The sequence below is a fragment of the Lactuca saligna genome, chromosome 6, assembly GCF_052625555.1.
Source record: "Lactuca saligna cultivar CGN05327 chromosome 6, ASM5262555v1, whole genome shotgun sequence".
In the NCBI taxonomy this organism is placed as follows: Eukaryota; Viridiplantae; Streptophyta; class Magnoliopsida; order Asterales; family Asteraceae; genus Lactuca; species Lactuca saligna.
Genome location: NC_136422.1, coordinates 47,727,676 through 47,745,643, shown reverse-complemented (window position 1 = coordinate 47,745,643; position 17,968 = coordinate 47,727,676). Strand labels below are relative to the sequence as shown.

General features: G+C 36.5%; 2 protein-coding genes and 1 non-coding gene across 4 annotated transcripts; 1 reads left to right on the top strand and 2 right to left on the bottom strand.

The window, feature by feature from the left end:
• Positions 1-366: 366 nt before the first annotated feature.
• Positions 367-2,448, top strand: FUC1 (alpha-L-fucosidase 1). The gene is made up of 3 exons (XM_078960207.1): positions 367-1,046; positions 1,113-1,349; positions 1,439-2,448. Exons 1-3 carry the CDS (start codon positions 382-384, stop codon positions 2,223-2,225), a joined length of 1,689 nt encoding a protein of 562 aa, XP_078816333.1. The 5' UTR covers positions 367-381; the 3' UTR covers positions 2,226-2,448.
• Positions 2,449-3,419: 971 nt separating this feature from the next.
• On the bottom strand, positions 3,420-5,974 carry LOC144999602 (S-adenosyl-L-methionine-dependent methyltransferases superfamily protein). 2 transcript variants are annotated; one of them, XM_078958730.1, is made up of 10 exons: positions 5,858-5,974; positions 5,386-5,425; positions 5,211-5,277; positions 5,064-5,129; positions 4,845-4,938; positions 4,617-4,733; positions 4,416-4,516; positions 4,197-4,271; positions 4,027-4,119; positions 3,420-3,936 (listed from the first exon to the last, which is right to left on the bottom strand). In XM_078958730.1, exons 2-10 carry the CDS (start codon positions 5,397-5,399, stop codon positions 3,667-3,669), a joined length of 897 nt encoding a protein of 298 aa, XP_078814856.1. In that variant the 5' UTR covers positions 5,400-5,425; positions 5,858-5,974; the 3' UTR covers positions 3,420-3,666. The 2 variants fall into 2 exon arrangements, with proteins under 2 accessions (XP_078814856.1, XP_078814855.1); XM_078958729.1 differs by lacking the exon at positions 5,858-5,974 and adding an exon at positions 5,707-5,833.
• On the bottom strand, positions 5,830-5,902 carry TRNAF-GAA (transfer RNA phenylalanine (anticodon GAA)). The gene has a single exon. It is a non-coding gene; the product is annotated as a tRNA-Phe (tRNA).
• Positions 5,975-17,968: the final 11,994 nt, after the last annotated feature.

Sequence of the window (17,968 nt, the reverse complement as noted above, 5' to 3'; positions counted from 1 at the left end):
TTGTTAATTACTTCTTACATATACTTTTTTTCCTCTATTTTTTTTTTTTTTTGGCGATATAATTAATCTATTTTTTCCTCTTTACATAACTTATGTTGATTATGAATATACCAGATTATATCGTTATAAATAATTAAGTCAAATACTGAATTGGTCTAACAAGGCTTTGCTAGTGCGACTTCAATTAACATAGTGAATAATGAAGAGTGATATATAAGCAATTATGCTCATGGACCACGTATATTTAATTATATTTATACAATTCCAATTCACATAATAATTAATTTAGCATGAGAAAAGCACTAGATTAATTAATTATGAGAATAACATGTGCAAATTACTCATAAGTTAAAGTTTAAGTTATTGTGCAATTGAAGTATAATGACTTCAGAAATAAGAACCAGTTATTCGTTTATTGGTCAAAGTCACAACAAACAGTTAACAGAAGCAACAACAATGGAAGTTTTACTCAACGAACTCGATCATCATCTTCATAACCCGATTACCCGATCCATTTCAAACAACCCATTAATCTTCATCATCGTCCTCCTCCTCTCTCACTCCACCCTTACCACTTCTTTCCCCACACCTTCACCAATTCCAATCTTACCTTTACCAAGTTCACAGCAGCTCTCATGGCAGCTCTCAGAAATGGCACTCTTCCTCCATTTCGGAACCAACACTTTCACCGACTCCGAATGGGGCACCGGCCACGCGGATCCCTCCGTCTTCAACCCCACCGGCCTAAACGCCACCCAATGGGTCGCCGTCGCTAAGGAAAACGGGTTTTCTCGCGTCATTCTTACAGCCAAACACCACGATGGGTTTTGCTTATGGCCCTCCGATTACACCGATTACTCTGTGAAATCGAGTCCATGGAGAGGTGGTAAAGGCGATGTAGTCGGTGAATTAGCTAAAGCTGCTCAAGAAGCTGAGATTCAATTAGGTCTTTATCTTTCTCCATGGGATAGACATGAACCTACTTACGGAAAAACCCTAGAATACAATGAATATTACATGGCTCAAATGACTGAATTGCTCACTAGGTAATCAAGCTTCCCCGAATTTCTTACTTATCCGTTCATCTTCTTGAATGTCAACTCCGATTACAGATATGGAAACGTAAAGGAAGTCTGGCTAGATGGTGCTAAAGGGGAAGGAGAGAAAGACATGGAGTATTTCTTCGAGAATTGGTTCAGCCTGATCCACCAACTGCAACCTAGCTCCGTCATCTTCTCCGATGCTGGTCCAGACGTCAGATGGTCCGGCGACGAGGAAGGCTTCTCAGGCACCACCTGTTGGTCGCTTTTCAACCGGAGCAACGCCGCGATTGGCGGCACAGATACCAAGTCAGTTTCATTTCTTCCAAAAACCTCATTCTACACTTACAATCTGTATCTCTAAATGGTTTGATCGGGTATTCCGGTGGATCTAACAGGTACTCACAAGGCGGAGATCCGCTAGGGCACGACTGGGTACCTCCAGAATGCGATGTTTCAATCAGGCCAGGGTGGTTCTGGCATGAATCCGAGCTTCCTAAATCCGCAACAAATCTTCTCGAATTATACTACAATTCAGTAGGGCGAAACTGTCTTCTACTACTAAATGTTCCACCAAATTCTTCAGGTCTCATATCCGAACAAGACATTAAAGTTCTTCAAGAGTTTTCCAACCTCAGAGCCTCGATTTTCTCTCAAAACCTAGCAAAATCCGCCATTGTTACAGCCAGCACCACTCGCGGTGGTTCTGGTTCTAATAACACACAGTTCAACTCAAATTCTATCTTGGAAGAAGGGATTTTTACTTACTGGGCTCCTAAAAAGAATCAAACCCACTGGATTATATATCTTGATTTTCAAGAATCTGTGAGCTTTAATGTTATACAAATTCAAGAACCAATTCAAATGGGCCAGAGGATTGTTAAGTTTCATGTAGATGTTGTTAATGAAGATGGCGAATGGCAGGAAGTGTTGACTGGGTCAACTGTGGGATACAGGAGAATTTTAAGATTCCCAAATGTGAAAACTCAGAGACTAAGGCTTGTAATTGATAAATCTAGGGCAGAACCTTTGGTTGCTTATTTTGGAGTTTATGTTGATACAGTTTCTATACTTGGGAACATTAAGAGTAACACTACCTCAAATTCAAGCTCTGTTATCAACTTTAATGGAAGTCAAATTTTGCATCAGATTGTGAATAATCGCACCCGTGTTTCTTCAATATAGTTCATCTTGATGTAATTTCAACACAAATGAGCATTCTTTATGTAAACTTTGCATTTGTTGTATTTTTCACCAACAATATGTTGTACCATTTTCGATTAGTGGATCAAGATACGTGCTTCCTTCTGAGATCTTTATAATGTAAAGGGGTATACTATACTCGGGTGATTGTATTTGTTGTTCACTATGGAGTGAAAAAAATAAAGCTTGATTAGTTTCTTGATTATGAGAATGATAAGTCTTACTTTTAGTTTAGAAGATGAAGAAATAAGTATGCAAGCAACTTCATATAGTGGAAGTGTGTTTTAAGGAGTTGTACATTGGGTATTGGATATTATTAGTATTCTAGAGTGAGTTTGGGTTGTTCAAAGACATGACTATGTAATGGAGTCTTGAATTTGAAAGGAATGTAAATTGCAATGTCCAATTGGGTGAATACCATACTTGGATCTCGAAGTGTGAAATGAAGTGATTGAGTTGTCAAGAGGTAGTTTTAGAGCTTGATAGAAGCATGAAACTTTTGTAAGGCCTACATATGGCAATTTAGTAAAAGTGATTATATAACACTTGAAGTAATTTTATTATGTACATGATGCCTATATGTTGCGAGTGTTGTGTTTAAGAACTTGATAGAAGCATGAAACTCTTGTAACGCTTGAAAGTTGAATAAAAAGAATGAAGTTTGTTATGACAAGGACTAAGGAATATGCAATTCATATCTATCCAAATTAAAGTAAGAATGACAAGGCAATGAAACTTTCTTGATGTACTTGATTTGTTCGAAAGGAATACTTGTGTGGATGAAATACATAGTGAAAGAAAGTACTTAGAATCAAAGTAGATTGCCTAAATGGAACAAAGACTACACATGAAAAGTTTCTAGAAATGTTTTTATATGGATAGGAAATTCAAATACATTGAAACAAAGGTTGTGAAGGACAAAGTATGAGTTCTAGTTTGTTTGGGAGTTTTCTCATGATGATGGGTTGTTGTGGGGTTTTTTAAGCACATTAAAGCCTAAGTGTTAGTTATTTTTTTCCTAACCTTTTCTCACACTAAAGCCATAAAATCGGGAGCTTAAGAAGATCATTTTGAGGAAGAAAAACATCCTCAAACTCATCGTGGAGGAAATCAAAATGTTGAGTTAATCCAACAAGTTAATAAATTATTCCCTTGAAAAGTGTTGTGTAGCTAATGTAAAGTGAAAGCGTATTAATGATATATATGCTCCCGTTCTTATCTTCTAATAGTTACATCAACTGAATTTCATCTTATAATCCAAAGATAACGAAATTGAGAAAACTAGGATTCTAATGAAAGGTGATGATCATAGGTCATCAAGCCTTGTGGAAACATGAATCTTTTCAACTTTGTGTATAACAACACTAAACTTTAAGCATTTAGTTGAAATTCCCTAAGAATTCAATTAGAAAACAACAAGAAATCAAGTTATCTTGATGTCTCGAAGAAGGCGAGCAGCCATGGATCCATATCTTCTAGCTTCCCATTCACTCAAACTTCCATCGTGGGGTTCTGTCGGTAATTCATCATCACCTTCATCTTCCACTATCTTACTGTTACTGTTACTGTTACTGCTACTGCTACCATTACTCTTACTTGTATCGGCTTCATCTTCAAGATTTACGCTTCCTTCTGGAGTCTTTAAAGTCATGATGTAAAGTTGTATGCTTGGATGATTGTACTTAACATCCATCTATGAATTTAATTAAAAAAAAAACAATTTCTTGATAACAATGAACATCTTGACATTGATTTAATTGTTAAAAACTAAATTCCTAATTACCTTCGATTTCGGCACTATTTTAACCTCGAAATGCTTCTTCCATAATTGAATCATTTGTTCATGAACATTTGTCGAACGAATTTCATAACCAATCTACAAGAGTGTGATTATATATTTGTGCATAAAAACAAAATTAGCAAATGATTAAATGTTGTCGACTGATTATTTACCAAAATTGTGGTTTTGGGTCCCGACAATGCAAGCATTGTTTGTAGCAGAGGCTCCAAAAGATGCTCGGCGTATACCTTGTAACATAAATATAGAAATATTATCACATAAATCTAGATTTTATAAAACTAAAAATAAAAATTAGGCAATTTTACTCTTTTTACCCATGATAGTAATTTGTTATTTTTAGTAATTTGTTAAAAATATATTTTTATTCTTACAACATCAGTGCCAATAATGTAGTCAAAGGGCGGATCAAGCGCCCGTATATGATCTTTGTTTCCCCAACTTAGCTCTGCAGCCATCATGGATCCAATCGAGTCTTTGAAAGCATGAAATCACAGTGTCAGGTAAAAGTACAGATACAGGACATGACAGTACAGAACAGACTTTCTATTGAAAAGGAATAAAAATTCAAGAACCTGCGTCAGGATTCATTTGTGTGATCCTAGAAATATTACGTTCAATATTTCGCATTAAAAGAGGCAAAACTTCAACTTCGTCTGTTGAAACAACATCACATCCAAGTAATGCCATGCCTAAAAAGGAAAGATTCACATCACATAAAATTTTCAAATTGACAAGATTCATTTATTTTTTATTTTTTTAATTTTTAAATATTTGATACATAAAATAATATGAGTTCTCACCAAAACCTGCAACCCCACAACCTGCCCCAAGTTCAATAACACGTTTTCCTTTTAGTTTGGAAGGGGAAAACCTTCCTTTTCTGCAATTTTTCTCCTACCACATAAAAAAAAAAAAAAAATTAACACCCGATTGATACGAATATGATCATTTAAACATTTAAAATTTTGAATTTGGACAAGAATATTCTGCTAGGTGTTAAAAGGGATTATGAATGTTACCAGATATTTCACCAACACCATTGAAGCATCCCAAACTGTTGTTCCTAAATGCTTAGAATTGGGATCCTTTCAAACAAACAGACAAATTTTATGAAGCTATACCAACACATTCAAATGTTAACTACAGTCCATTAGCCAGTTGAATACCTGAGAAAACTGCAGTTGATAGCCCATAACTTCAAATAGAACAGCTGACGTCTGTGGCGAATTCAACCTAGAACCCAGAATTAGCGAAATCAGCGCATGAAGATGTAAAAAGGAATCAGGCGAATTGGTAGAAATTGTTTTGTGAGGAAGAACAATTGGTAAAAGAAAGTATTACCTTTCAGCCTCCATTTTAGATGTATCAGTATAGAACTCGACTGCAATCAAAACCCAAAATCAGTAACTGTTTGAAGAATGTAGAATCATGGATGGATAGAGTATGATGAGTATAACATGATTGATATGAATTTCGATATAGCGTTGCCGGAAATGAAAGGAAATTTCCGAAGAACAACACAAATAATGGAGATTTCGCGTGTTGTAGGGTTTTTGTTCTTACAAGCAAAAAAAAATATATCAAACAGCTGGAGATCATGAGTCTGTGAAAACATTGAACGAATTAAGTGTAGGTTTTGACACAGAAAAATGAAAGATTTACCTCAGCTACGAGAGAAAGACTATGGATTCGAATGAGGGGCGGCAATTGGGGATTCGGGGAACTCCCCAAAAAGATTTATGGGTTTATTGGTTCTTTATATGCTCTTAAAAATGAAAATTAAAATGCGGTGAAGGTGGATCGAACACCTGACCTTCAGATCTTCAGTCTGACGCTCTCCCAACTGAGCTATCCCCGCTTGATGTTTCAGTATGCAGTTTATATTATATAATAATGATGACAGTTCTTGACAACCTTGATGTAAGGAGTAATATTCCACAAGATATGCTCGAATTAATGTTGAATACCTTGGGTAAAGCACAAAATCATTGCTTGTATACTGATTTAGGGCCGAGAAGAACACTCAAAGGTCAATGAACTAGGTGGCTTGTGGTGGAGTGGACACGTCAACATAAAACAAGATAAGTTCAACTTATTTAAATCGAATCAAATAAATTGTTAAGTCTATTTAATATATGCATCATGAAAGGTATCATACTATTCCACGATAGGAAATCATTCCATGTATGAGTGTGTGTGTGAGAGATCCAAAATCTATTAGGTCCTGGGTGGTCGAAGAAGTAGAGAATGGGGTCCATGAGATCGAAAATGATTTTTAAATTGTAATAGAGTTTTGGTACGATTCAACAATGAAATAAAATAACGTAAATAGATCGGTACATATTGAACATGATTAGCATTCTATTAAATAATATACTCGACAATGACTTATATAACTACTTTAATACTTAACAAGTTTATAACCCGTGAGAACCATGGTTATAAAACTAATTGAATTTTCATAATAAAATTTAAAATTATTAATCAGTTGTTTTAAATAAATTATTACTTAAGAGATATTTTTTTAGTTATATAAAATTATAATCGTTGATTTAAACAAATATGTGAAATTATATCATCTTATAATCTGTATTGATTTTATTTTATTTTTTAATATAATGTTATTAATTTAATATAATTAAATTTAAAAAATTTAAAATTTAAAGTTTAAAGTTTAAAGTGGAGAATCAATTATTAATTTAATGTAATTAGAGTGACAAATTAAAATTTTGAAATTTAAAATGGATAATTAATAGGTTGACAAGTGACATGATAAGGAACATATAATATTAATGATGAGTTCTAATATTATGACACATGTCAATAGGAGAATAAACCTATTCATTTATTAGAATAGGGAGATTATGTACTTAAACATTTGATAGATAAGGAACAATCTAAAATATATTTGTGCTTTCACCAACTCAATCTTCAGTACTCCATAATTCTCATTTTCTCTCTCTATTATTTTCATTTGAAGGTAAGAAACCATAAGCCAAAATGGACATGAACAATTCAAAATGGACGTGTAAATTCAAGAATCGTGTTTCATATGTTTTCTTCATAGCTAAGAAGACATGTTTATGTGTGTGTGTGTTTGTTTGTATGTATCTGCATAACAAATTGGTATCAATGCTTAAACCTTAAGAGGGTCAACATCAAACAATTTAACTCTATTCAATAATCATCGTTTGAAAGTGAAGGAAAAACATGATGATATTGTCATCTATATGTCATAGTCGTGTACATATTACTCACAGTGGAGATAGGATCATCCATTATATGCTGACAAACTAGAATACCACGTGAACATGGAAATATTTCCATTTTATACTTACCACCTGTGCATGTATGTTGAAAATAATGGACATTATGTGTTATCCTCTAGTTACATTTGTCTATAAATTAGTGATACTTTTTTAGACGGCTTCATTATAGTTAAACTCGGTTAATTTATGGCTTTGTGCATGGGTTTATCATTTGACAAAGATACATGACATGCATGATGGTAGATGTGTATTGTAGCTGATTAAAGAATCTCACTAGCATTATAAAAAAAATACACATTTCTATTGAATGTAAGGTCAATATACATCCTAATTGGTAACTGTATTTCTCATCACATCACATTGTTTATACTCTCAAAGATATTTGTTGTCAAGGAACCCTATCGACTATTTTCATCACATAAAAGAGACCTTTGACTTTTATTAATTTATTCATATACTGCCAAGATTTTAATTTTTGATTTCTCTCATTTATTTAACAAACTTCCTTTTATGTGTGGTGTTGTTAATAACCCAACAAAATGTCTTAAGACTTAATTTATTGTACCTTTTTCATGATATTACTACTAATATGTTGAAAAGAAAAAACATGTATGTTAATGACTCTTTCTATTCCTCTAGGTTTGTCATTACATGAATTACATGTAATTACATGTCTTGAGCAACAAAATGTCTTAAACATATTAAAAAACTAAGAGCATTTATATGCATAATCTTCATCAATAATAGCATAAGCAACACGTGATACATTGTTGTTAGCATTTTCTTTTACTACATCAAACATTTTCCCCTTGTATGAACCCTTCAAATGACATCCATAGGTAGAAATAACATGTCTACATAGATGAAATGCATTAATAACAAGTCCAAAAGTCCGAAAAAACAAAGTTGAATGTCACTACATGTGATATTCATTCGAATTATGAGAACTACTCATAATCATATTAGGATTTGAAGACTACAAAGTTGCAATGTACTTAGGCAACCCAACAAAGTTACTTTCCTAAGTTCCATAAATAGTATATATGACTTTTCTCCTACCATACCATGCATCTAGAAAGAAACATCCATATTCGAACTATCTAAAAAAGCTTCTTATATATGTTTAACAATAATTATTAAGCCCTAATTCAGGTGATCAGTCAACAAAAGAATTTAAATCAAACATTTATGAAGCACAAAACTAAATCCACTAAATAGAAACATAAATTAAAAACGAAATCTAATAATAATTACATAAAAAGTATGAGTCTTTGCAAAACTCAAAACTAGGGCTTTTAGCCGGACATGAGTAAAAACGAACCAAAACTATTAAAATAAACACTAAAAAATAATTATGAATAAACTAAACTAACTTATCGAGTTGTAACACCCCATTTATTTAATAAATAAATAAACAAATTAATGAATGAATAGTAGCCTTAAAATTTATAATTATATAGCAAGGTGTTGGTCTCAAGGAGTCAACTGTCATAATTTTAGAAGGTGGGGATTAAAGTGTAAAATCCGGACTTAATTTTTAAGTATTATTGAACGCAGGGACTAAATGGTAATTTCTGGGACTTCATTTGAAGAGATTTTGGAGGCTAAGGGACTGTTTGGTAAATTATGGATCGAAATTGAGAGGAATTATGGAAGCAGGGGTGTAATTGGTTAATTTTGTACCTAAATTATAATGGATTTTAATGTTGAGGGTTTAAATGGTAAATTTTAGGTTAGTTTAGAAAATATTTCTGGTGGGGAGGGGCCGATATGGTTAAAATGGGCAGAAGTTTGATGAACACGGGTTACACCCGCCCCCCCCCCCCCCTCATGCAGCCTCCATATATATATATATATATATATATATATATATATATATATATTAGGTGTATTAGAAACCCTAACCCTAAATGATAACACCCAACCGCCACCTTATACCTTCTACTCGCCGCACCACCACCACCGTGGAGATCGGAAACCAACAACTGTCGTCTTTGCTGCTGCACCGCCTTCGTGAAGAAGACGAAGTCACCACCGTTCCCTCCATAGCCACCGTTTCAAACCGCCGCCTTGCCGTGTTGCTTCCATCACCGTGCGCCACCAGATGGGTGGCTGGAGTTGTTTTGCGATTAGATAGAGGGTGTATTTTTCTATGAGTGGGTGTTGTGTGAGGATTTTGTGTGGCTGGAAAACCAAGGAAGCCACCACCACCACGTGTCACCGTCTGCCACCAATAGGGTGGCTGTTTGTGTGTATGTTTATGTTAGTTAGTGTGTGTGTTTATTTGTAACAACGTAAATTTCCAAAACAATTTTTCGCATTTTTTAAAAACATAATTCATTTATTATTCATAAAAACATCATTGTTTGAAACTCAATTCATAACATATATCAATCCCAAGATCTCATAGCATAAAAATCCTGTGTGTGTACTGATCAAGCCGGCGCCTTCCCGCGATCCTCACTAGTACCTGAAACACATAACACAAAACACTGTAAGCACAAAGCTTAGTGAGTTCCCCAAAATACCACATATAACACATATTAGCCACTCGAGGCTATAACTCTGTGGGTCCGTGCACCCAAACTCTGTGAACCCTCAGGTTCTAACTCTGCAAGCATGCACAACATAAATCACATAGAAGAATGCAGTGCAACAAACAATATATATATATATATATATATATATATATATATATATATATATATATATATATAACATTGTATCACATAACTCTATTTACCTACTCAAGGTAAATGTAACGCCCGGGTTTCAGGGCTAACCATTTTTTTCAATATAATAGTCTATGTCAACTATTGTAACTATTTTTGAAGTAATAAAGATGAAATATTGAGTATTATGTGATTTTATGTGTGTTTATGTGTTTATTATTTAATTATAAATGTATAATTAATAAAGAATAAAAATAAGCATCAAAATTTAAGTGTGAAATAATCTCGATATCTCTACATAAAGTTGTAGAATATGTCTCAAGGTTTCCGTACATATAAAGAACGCCGAAATCCGAGTTACAATGAAGAAGTTATGATCCGCCGAAGTTTTACGGCAAAACCGGTACGGTACCGGGAGACGTAAATAGTGAATTTACGATAGAATACTTTTTACCCTTAGCAATCTAAACAAAAGTCATAGAATATGTTAAACTAAGAACATCGATAAAAAGAACGCCCAAATCTGACTTCGTATGAAGAAGTTATGATTTTTCTAAGATTCGGCTTAGCAGTGCACGGCCCGAAACTTGAATTTTAGTTCGAGCGGTTTTTGGCTTACGCGACCTAAATGAGAGTTGAAGATCTCATTAATAGGAACTCAACGGTAAAAAGACAGACGAAAACGGAGTCCGTATGAAGGAGTTATGAACTCTTCGCGGTCATTTAACAGTCTAAACGCCTCCTACTGTTAAATTTGAGATCGGTCGAGAATTAGCTGACGGAGTCTAAATGAAAGTTGTAGATCTTGATTTTACCTACGCGTGGATATAAATAATGTCGAAAACGGAGCTCGTATACGAAAGTTATGATTTTTCTAAGTTTGAGGGCTAATACGCGATAGGGGGTGACGTGGCACCACCAGAATTGGACACGTGGCACCACCAGAAGGCCACCACATGGACCAACTCGGCGAGTCCATTAGATTTCTCCCCTATAAATAGAGGTGTCGGGTTCCCTCATTTCCTCACCCCTCAACCCTCTTCTTTCTCTCTCTAAACTCTCTCTCTCTAAGCCCCTTAACCCCCCCCCCCCTAAAAGCCTAGGTAAACCCCCTAGCACCCGAAGGAAGCCCTGAGGCTCTCGGAGTTCCCAGAAAAGAGCCTTTCGGCTCGGGAACGCTGCTCCAGTGAAGCCCGGTTTTCGAGAAAAAACCGCTGTAACTGAGCTGTACCTATCCTATCTTTAGTTTAGCTTATGTTTTAATATAGGAATGTTATTAGGTCCTTAAAATAATTATTTGGGCTATTATTATGAGTTATATTGAGTGTTATTAACGCTTATATAATAATAATAATATTCAGACAATTAATTTGTCGCGGTTATCATTAGACTAAACCCTAGTGATATCGATACTAGGTTTTATCGAAGGAATATCATTTTGAGAGTATCGAAGCGCTATCCGAGTGCTGAGTCACCACCTAATCAAGTGAGTGCATAGTTACTTTTAACTTACACATAGATATGAAGTATTTTATATAAATTACGTGCTATGTGTGCAGAATACTTGCTATCTATGCTAGATGAACGTTGTTATACATGTTTTCAATGATTTAAACTGTATATGTATTTTATATCTACGAAAATGTTGGGGTAAAACATGGGTAGATGTAATAGGTGATGTGTGATAAAATGATGAGAGGCCTCGATGTTGTTGTTGTTGATCCAGTCATCTAGCGGAGTATAGATGACGACCACAGACTCTTCTAGACAGTCCAGTGGAACACTAGCAGGCTCGCAACCTGTAGGTGTTGTGAACGATGTGTTCACCAGTGTACTCCATCCCCCACATGGTTGCCTATTAGGACATTTATTGTTGAGGAATCCCCTTAGCAGTAGTGTCCGTCCCGATGATAATCCTTAGGCTAGGTCCCTTATAATAGGTGTTTAGGGACGTAATGTGAGGATAACGGGAACGGGTAATCGGGTTATTGTTGATTGATGAAACTAATAAACTTATTTATTGTGGGTTGAAAACCCTATGTGCTCACCAGACTCCCAAGCCTGACCCACTCAGTTTTATGTATTACAGGTAGTGGCGCATGAGCATAGGTGTGATGTTTTGGACGAGGGATTACGGATATAGGCCTGTAGATATGAAATAATGTAATAAGGCTTATATTGTGCTGTTTATACTTTTGATCTGTACGAACATGACATCCCGAGTCTTTTAATGAAATACATTTCTATGGAAATGCTTTTGATAAATCTTTATCGTATTATTGTTTTGGGACAAATTCCACAACCCTTTTATTAAAAGATAACTCTGATTTTGAAATAAAGTATAAACAAAATCGGTCTTTTCTGACCGTGATTTTGGGGATGTCACAGTTGGTATCAGAGCATTAGTTTAAGCGAACTAGGAATTTGTAGGATTTCTAGACTTAAACTTAGAATGCTAAGCGATGATTGTGAGGTGTGAGCACTAGCTTATTTTAGGAATTGTGCCTAAAATGCTTTTATGTGCTAAATGCTTTAAGCATGATATGCTGTTATTTTGTTTGGATCTATGGTCTGTTGCCGACCGGATCTGGAAACCTTATGTGTTTAGGATTCTAAACGTACGACTACGATATTAGAACTAGCATGTAAACGTTTCGGAGTGATAAGGACGATTTAAAACGTCTCTCCTAAATAAAGATCTAAATTCACCTTATTCGGTGTATAGATCAAGATGGCAAGGACCCGTAGCGGAAACGCGAACGCAAATGGAGGTAGGAACCAACCCCCAATGATTGAGCAAATACCAATTGTGGAAGCCGCTGCCGGACCGATAACGATGGCCGGAGTGCAAGCGATGATCCAGGCAATGTTGGATCGTCAAATGGAGGAAACCAGGCGTTTGCTCCAGCAAAATCGAGAGGAAGCGACTATTCAGATTGAATAGCCCGACTTGAACGAAGGGCAGACTGAAGAAGGAAACTACAGTGGGACTATTGGTCAAGCCAACCCACCGATAGTTAGGCAAAACCACCAGGATGCAGGAAATGATGGACGTGGATGAAAATACAAGGATTTCATGGCATCCAAGCCACCGAGTCTATCTGGAAGCCCGACGCCGGTGGAAGTCATGAACTAGATCTCTGAGATGGAGACAATGTTTGAGAGTTGCGAGTGTAGCAATAGGCAGAAGACCGCTCTCGCAGTTCCTCTATTGAAATCTGGAGTACTAAGCTGGTGGAAGCTATTAGCTGATTCGATGCCCAAAGGTGAAGCAAGCAAAATGTCGTGGGAGGATTTTCTGGTACAGTTGAAGATGCAATACTGCTCTGAACAGGATCTTCTAGAGATCAACAACGAATTCCAGAATCTGAAGAAGGGAAGAATGAGCGTTACTGAATACGCTGCAAGCTTTACTGAGAAAATGAAGCTTGTTCCTCACCTCGTCCTAACTGAACTCTCCAAGGTTAACAAATTTGCCCTCGGATTACCAGCGGACTTCGGTCCAATGGTCAAGCAAACTACCACTCTGAAAGCCAACATCTGGGCTGCTAAGAATGTGGAGACCCAGATACGAGAGAAGGGTCTAGAGAGAGTGGAAGTGGGAGAGAAAAGGAAATTTAACGGATCCTCGAGGTCCGGTAAGAAAGGTAAATTCTCGAAGTCTGGTTCGAGAGGAGGAGGATCAGAAGCAAGGTGGTGTGACAAGTGCAAGAAGAAGCACTTTGGGAAGTGTGATGGAGGGGTCACTTGTTACAAATGCGGAAAGCCTGGGCACTATGCCAATGAATGCACCCTCAACCAGAAGGCCTGTTATGGGTGTAATGAAGAAGGGCACATTTTGAAGGACTACCCGAAGAAGAAGGAGGCAGGAAGACCCAACATACCACCAAAGCCGAAGGCAAGAGCCTTCCAGATGACGCTCGAGGCTGCAAAGGAGGCAGCAGATGTCGCTTCAGGTACCTTTCTTGTAAATGGTTTGCCTGCAAATATACTGTTTGATTCCGGAGCCAACTACTCCTTTGTGTCGCATAAATTTAGTGCGAAATTAGCATTACCTGTAGAAAAACTTGATAACGCCCTAATTGTAGAAGTTGCTAGTGGCAAATTCGTACCTGTTAGTAATCGTATTAGGAACATCGTTATTGACCTAAACGGAAACGAATTCCACGAAGAACTATTACCCATAGAGTTAAACGGTTTCGACATCATTTTGGGTATGGATTGGCTTAGCGCCAACGATGCCGAGATATTATGCCGAACGAAGATAGTTAGGATAAACCCACCCGGAAAGGAATCATTTATGGTGTACGGGGACAAATGCAGAGTGAATTCTGGAATCATCTCCCTGATGAAAGCCAGGAAATGTTTGTCCAAAGGATGTGCATCATACTTGGCATTCGTAATCGATGCAAAGAAGGTAAAGAAGAGGTGCAGAATATACCGGTTGTGTGCGATTATCCGGAAGTCTTTCCCGAATCTTCTCGGATTACCACCTGATAGACAAGTGGAGTTTCGTATAGACTTGTTACCAGGAACAACACCGATAGCAAAGGCACCTTACCGATTAGCACCGACGGAGATGAAGGAGCTCATGACGCAACTTCAGGAGCTGTTGGACAGCGGTTTCATTCGACCTAGTTCATCACCCTGGGGAGCTCCGGTGTTATTCGTGAAGAAGAAGGATGGAATCATGAGGATGTGCATAGACTACTGTGACAACCCTATTTTTCCCAAAAGCATTGTAAACACTCAAAAGCTAAAAACAACGAAATTAACCTCGAAAATAAAGTGTTCAAGTATCTAAGTTGGGATGCATCAAATATTAGATATCATGCCAAGGTTTCCAAAAACATAAAGAACGCTCAAAACCGGGTTATATTGAAGAAATTATAACCACTCGTATATTTACGACCCGCCGATAAAACATTTTTGGACGTAGAAAGTAAAATATCAATAAAATGCATTTTAGCCTTAAGTATCTAAACAAAAGTCGTAGATCTCGTTGAAAGGTGAACGTGCATAAAAAGATCGCCCAAATTGGACCTCGTATGAAGAAGATACAAATTTTCAAAGTTTCATAACGGTAGTAGAGGGCTAAAAACTCGAATTGAAGATCGAGTGTTAATTAGCTAACGCAACCTAAATGAGAGTTGAAGATCTCCACAATGGTAATAAACCAATAAAAAGACAAACGAAAACCGACGTCGAATAAAGAACCTATGAATCTTTAACGAACTTTAGGAGGCCCGGCCTATTAAAATTATATCATTAAAAATAAAGTCAAAACTAGCCGACGGAGTCTAAATGAAAGTTGTAGAGCATAATCTCATCTACGCGTGGATATAAAGAACGCGAAAAACGGAGCTCGTACGCGAAAGTTACGGAATTTAGAAGTTGGAAGCAGGGATTACGCCCCGCGTAATCTGGGAGTACGCCCCGCGTACTAGACCCAGGGTCGAGTCCCATCGGCCCACCCAAGCTACGCCTAGCTAGCCAGGAGTCGTAAGCCATGACGCCTTATTACGCCCCGCGTAACCGAAGTACGCCCCGCGTACTCCGGCAGTACGCGCCGCGTACGGGGGTTTTCAGCCCTATAAATAGAGGGCATAAGGCTCGAGTTTTGGCACACCTTCACCATTTCTCAGCCATTCTCTCATATTTCCAAGCACCAGAGACCATTCCCTCACCTCGGTTTCTGCACTCGAGCCCCCGACGAAAGATTTACGTTGCAGAGATCCCCGAAGAGCCGACGACGCAACCATCCGCGGTCGAAGTTCTGCTCAACCCTAGCCCCTCTCTTCAAACTTAACGAGTGAGTTCATACCCCTATGATCTACATTTTTATCAATATTGTTTTAATATACACTTTTGAGGGGGGAATACAAGTAAACACACGATTATTATCGTGTGTAATTCAAAGATTCACTAAATACTCATTTTTATCAAGTAAATCATATGTGATTCACAACCATAATGTGGAATCTTTCATACGGAAAACATAACACGATATCGTCTGATATATATATCGAAATTAAATATGTTGTTATACGTATACGAATCAAACAGTTTATTTATACCTCGAGTTTAAGTGTTCATTATGTCACCACAAAAAGCTGCACATTTCATAACAAGTGAGCATTACACTAGGGTTACTATACAAACGAAACGAACTTTTGGAAAAATTATAATAGTTTATGACAAACATTTATACATGTTAAAAACTCTTTATCAAACTGTCTTACATACTTTATGATTCTTTTCAAACGCTGTTAGAATCATGTTACTAACAAAGGTCTTCCTATATTTAAAACTGTTCTTATCAAACAAACTGCTTTCAAATCATTTTATAAACTGACATCAAGTCATCAATTCTTAATTATTAAACTGGTTTTACAAAACTTCTTTTATATTTTTGTGCTCATCTATATATGTATACTTATATAAGTAATGTTTGAAGGACTTAGGACGGCTAGCTCGCTTTATTTCCTTTTCCTCGTTGGGATGTGGCCTTAGGGCATCGGTTACTCGTCCAAATGTCGTTTAAATGTTAGTTATAAATATATGTACATATATAGACATAAAAGTTTCCGTCAGTTCGTTCAGTACCTTTGAGTAGCAAAAGCATATTTCGAATTATACACACACATTATCAATAACTATAATAGGTATAGTTAAGACATACTATTTACCATTCCATGTACCCGGAATCATACAAGATGTAGTCTATTCATGAGTTAATACAAATACATTACATACTATGCGAAGAGGTACAATTACAAAAGCATACAACTTCGAGACATACCATTTCAAGGAATACAATTACATGAGAAAGTATACTAGATATTCATAACGTTTTATATACTACAAGTACCATATCAAGAAAGTGTTCTCATACAAAAACAAATGGACATTATCATACGTAAATCAGTTTTTATACAAGGTTGTGAGACAGCTTCACATACGTTCGAGTATGCATTATTAAGTCCTGTATTATATACCATAATCCCTTGTAGGGGGAGCGTGATACTTGTGTATAGATCTATACGGGATTGACAATCCCACACCTAAGCTGTTAGCTACAGCTAGGCCGGCAGGCCTGGGGTGACAAATGTCATAACAGTTCCAACGCCTGAAGAACGTTGTTACAGGCCATCAGGGTCATTAGCATGGTTATAAAACTCACATGAAAAGTATAAAACAAGATTGATTTACGGAGTTTTCATATACCTTAGCAATTATAACTGTACACAAATCTACTATTTTAGACATGAAAAACATTACGGTAGTTTCATTTCGGGACTTTTAATGTACCATCTATATACGAGCACATATTGGATTTTTGAAACAAACATTTTAAACAGTCGAGCCTTGGTAGAAGGCTACACTTTATACTAGTAGAAAATATGGGATTTTCTAGAAGTTTCAAACGTTTACAATTACTTACAAACATATTCGTTGGTACAAACTTTCTTTCAAACAATTACATGTCTTTCTTTATAGCTTTACAAATCAAGTCACATAAATACTTATGAACTCACCAGCATTATTGCTGATACTCGCTTTCAAAATAACTTGTATTCCCAGGATATGAATAGACAGGTACGACTACCAGGTTTTGTGAAGACGGAGCGATCAAGACTCGTCTTTTATTTCTGAATATTCATTTTTGTAGAATCATACTATGAAAGAACTCAAATGTAATTACAAATTATACTATTAATGCAATGGATGATGTTGTTGCTTGTTTACTACTTAGCATTGTTATGATACATTACATGACGTCCTCCGCCCCAGAACGTTTCTGCCGTTCTCGGTTTTGGGGTGTGACAACTACCGAGAGCTGAATAAGGCAACGGTGAAGAACAAGTATCCATTACCGAGGATTGATGATCTATTCGATCAACTGCAAGGTTCGAGCTACTTCTCAAAGATCGATCTTAGGTCAGGATATCATCAACTGAAGGTGAGAGAGCAGGATATTGA

Bases quoted from the DNA above. Each gene is read 5' to 3' on its own strand.
- FUC1 (XM_078960207.1), top strand. From the start codon at position 382: ATGACTTCAGAAATAAGAACCAGTTATTCGTTTATTGGTCAAAGTCAC. The intron at 1,047-1,112 runs GTAATCAAGCTT...CTCCGATTACAG, and splicing joins ATGACTGAATTGCTCACTAG to ATATGGAAACGTAAAGGAAG. The intron at 1,350-1,438 runs GTCAGTTTCATT...TGGATCTAACAG, and splicing joins ATTGGCGGCACAGATACCAA to GTACTCACAAGGCGGAGATC.
- LOC144999602 (XM_078958730.1), bottom strand. The intron at 5,130-5,210 runs GTATTCAACTGG...TTTGTTTGAAAG, and splicing joins ATCAACTGCAGTTTTCTCAG to GATCCCAATTCTAAGCATTT. The intron at 4,272-4,415 runs GTAAGAATAAAA...TTATGTTACAAG, and splicing joins ACATTATTGGCACTGATGTT to GTATACGCCGAGCATCTTTT.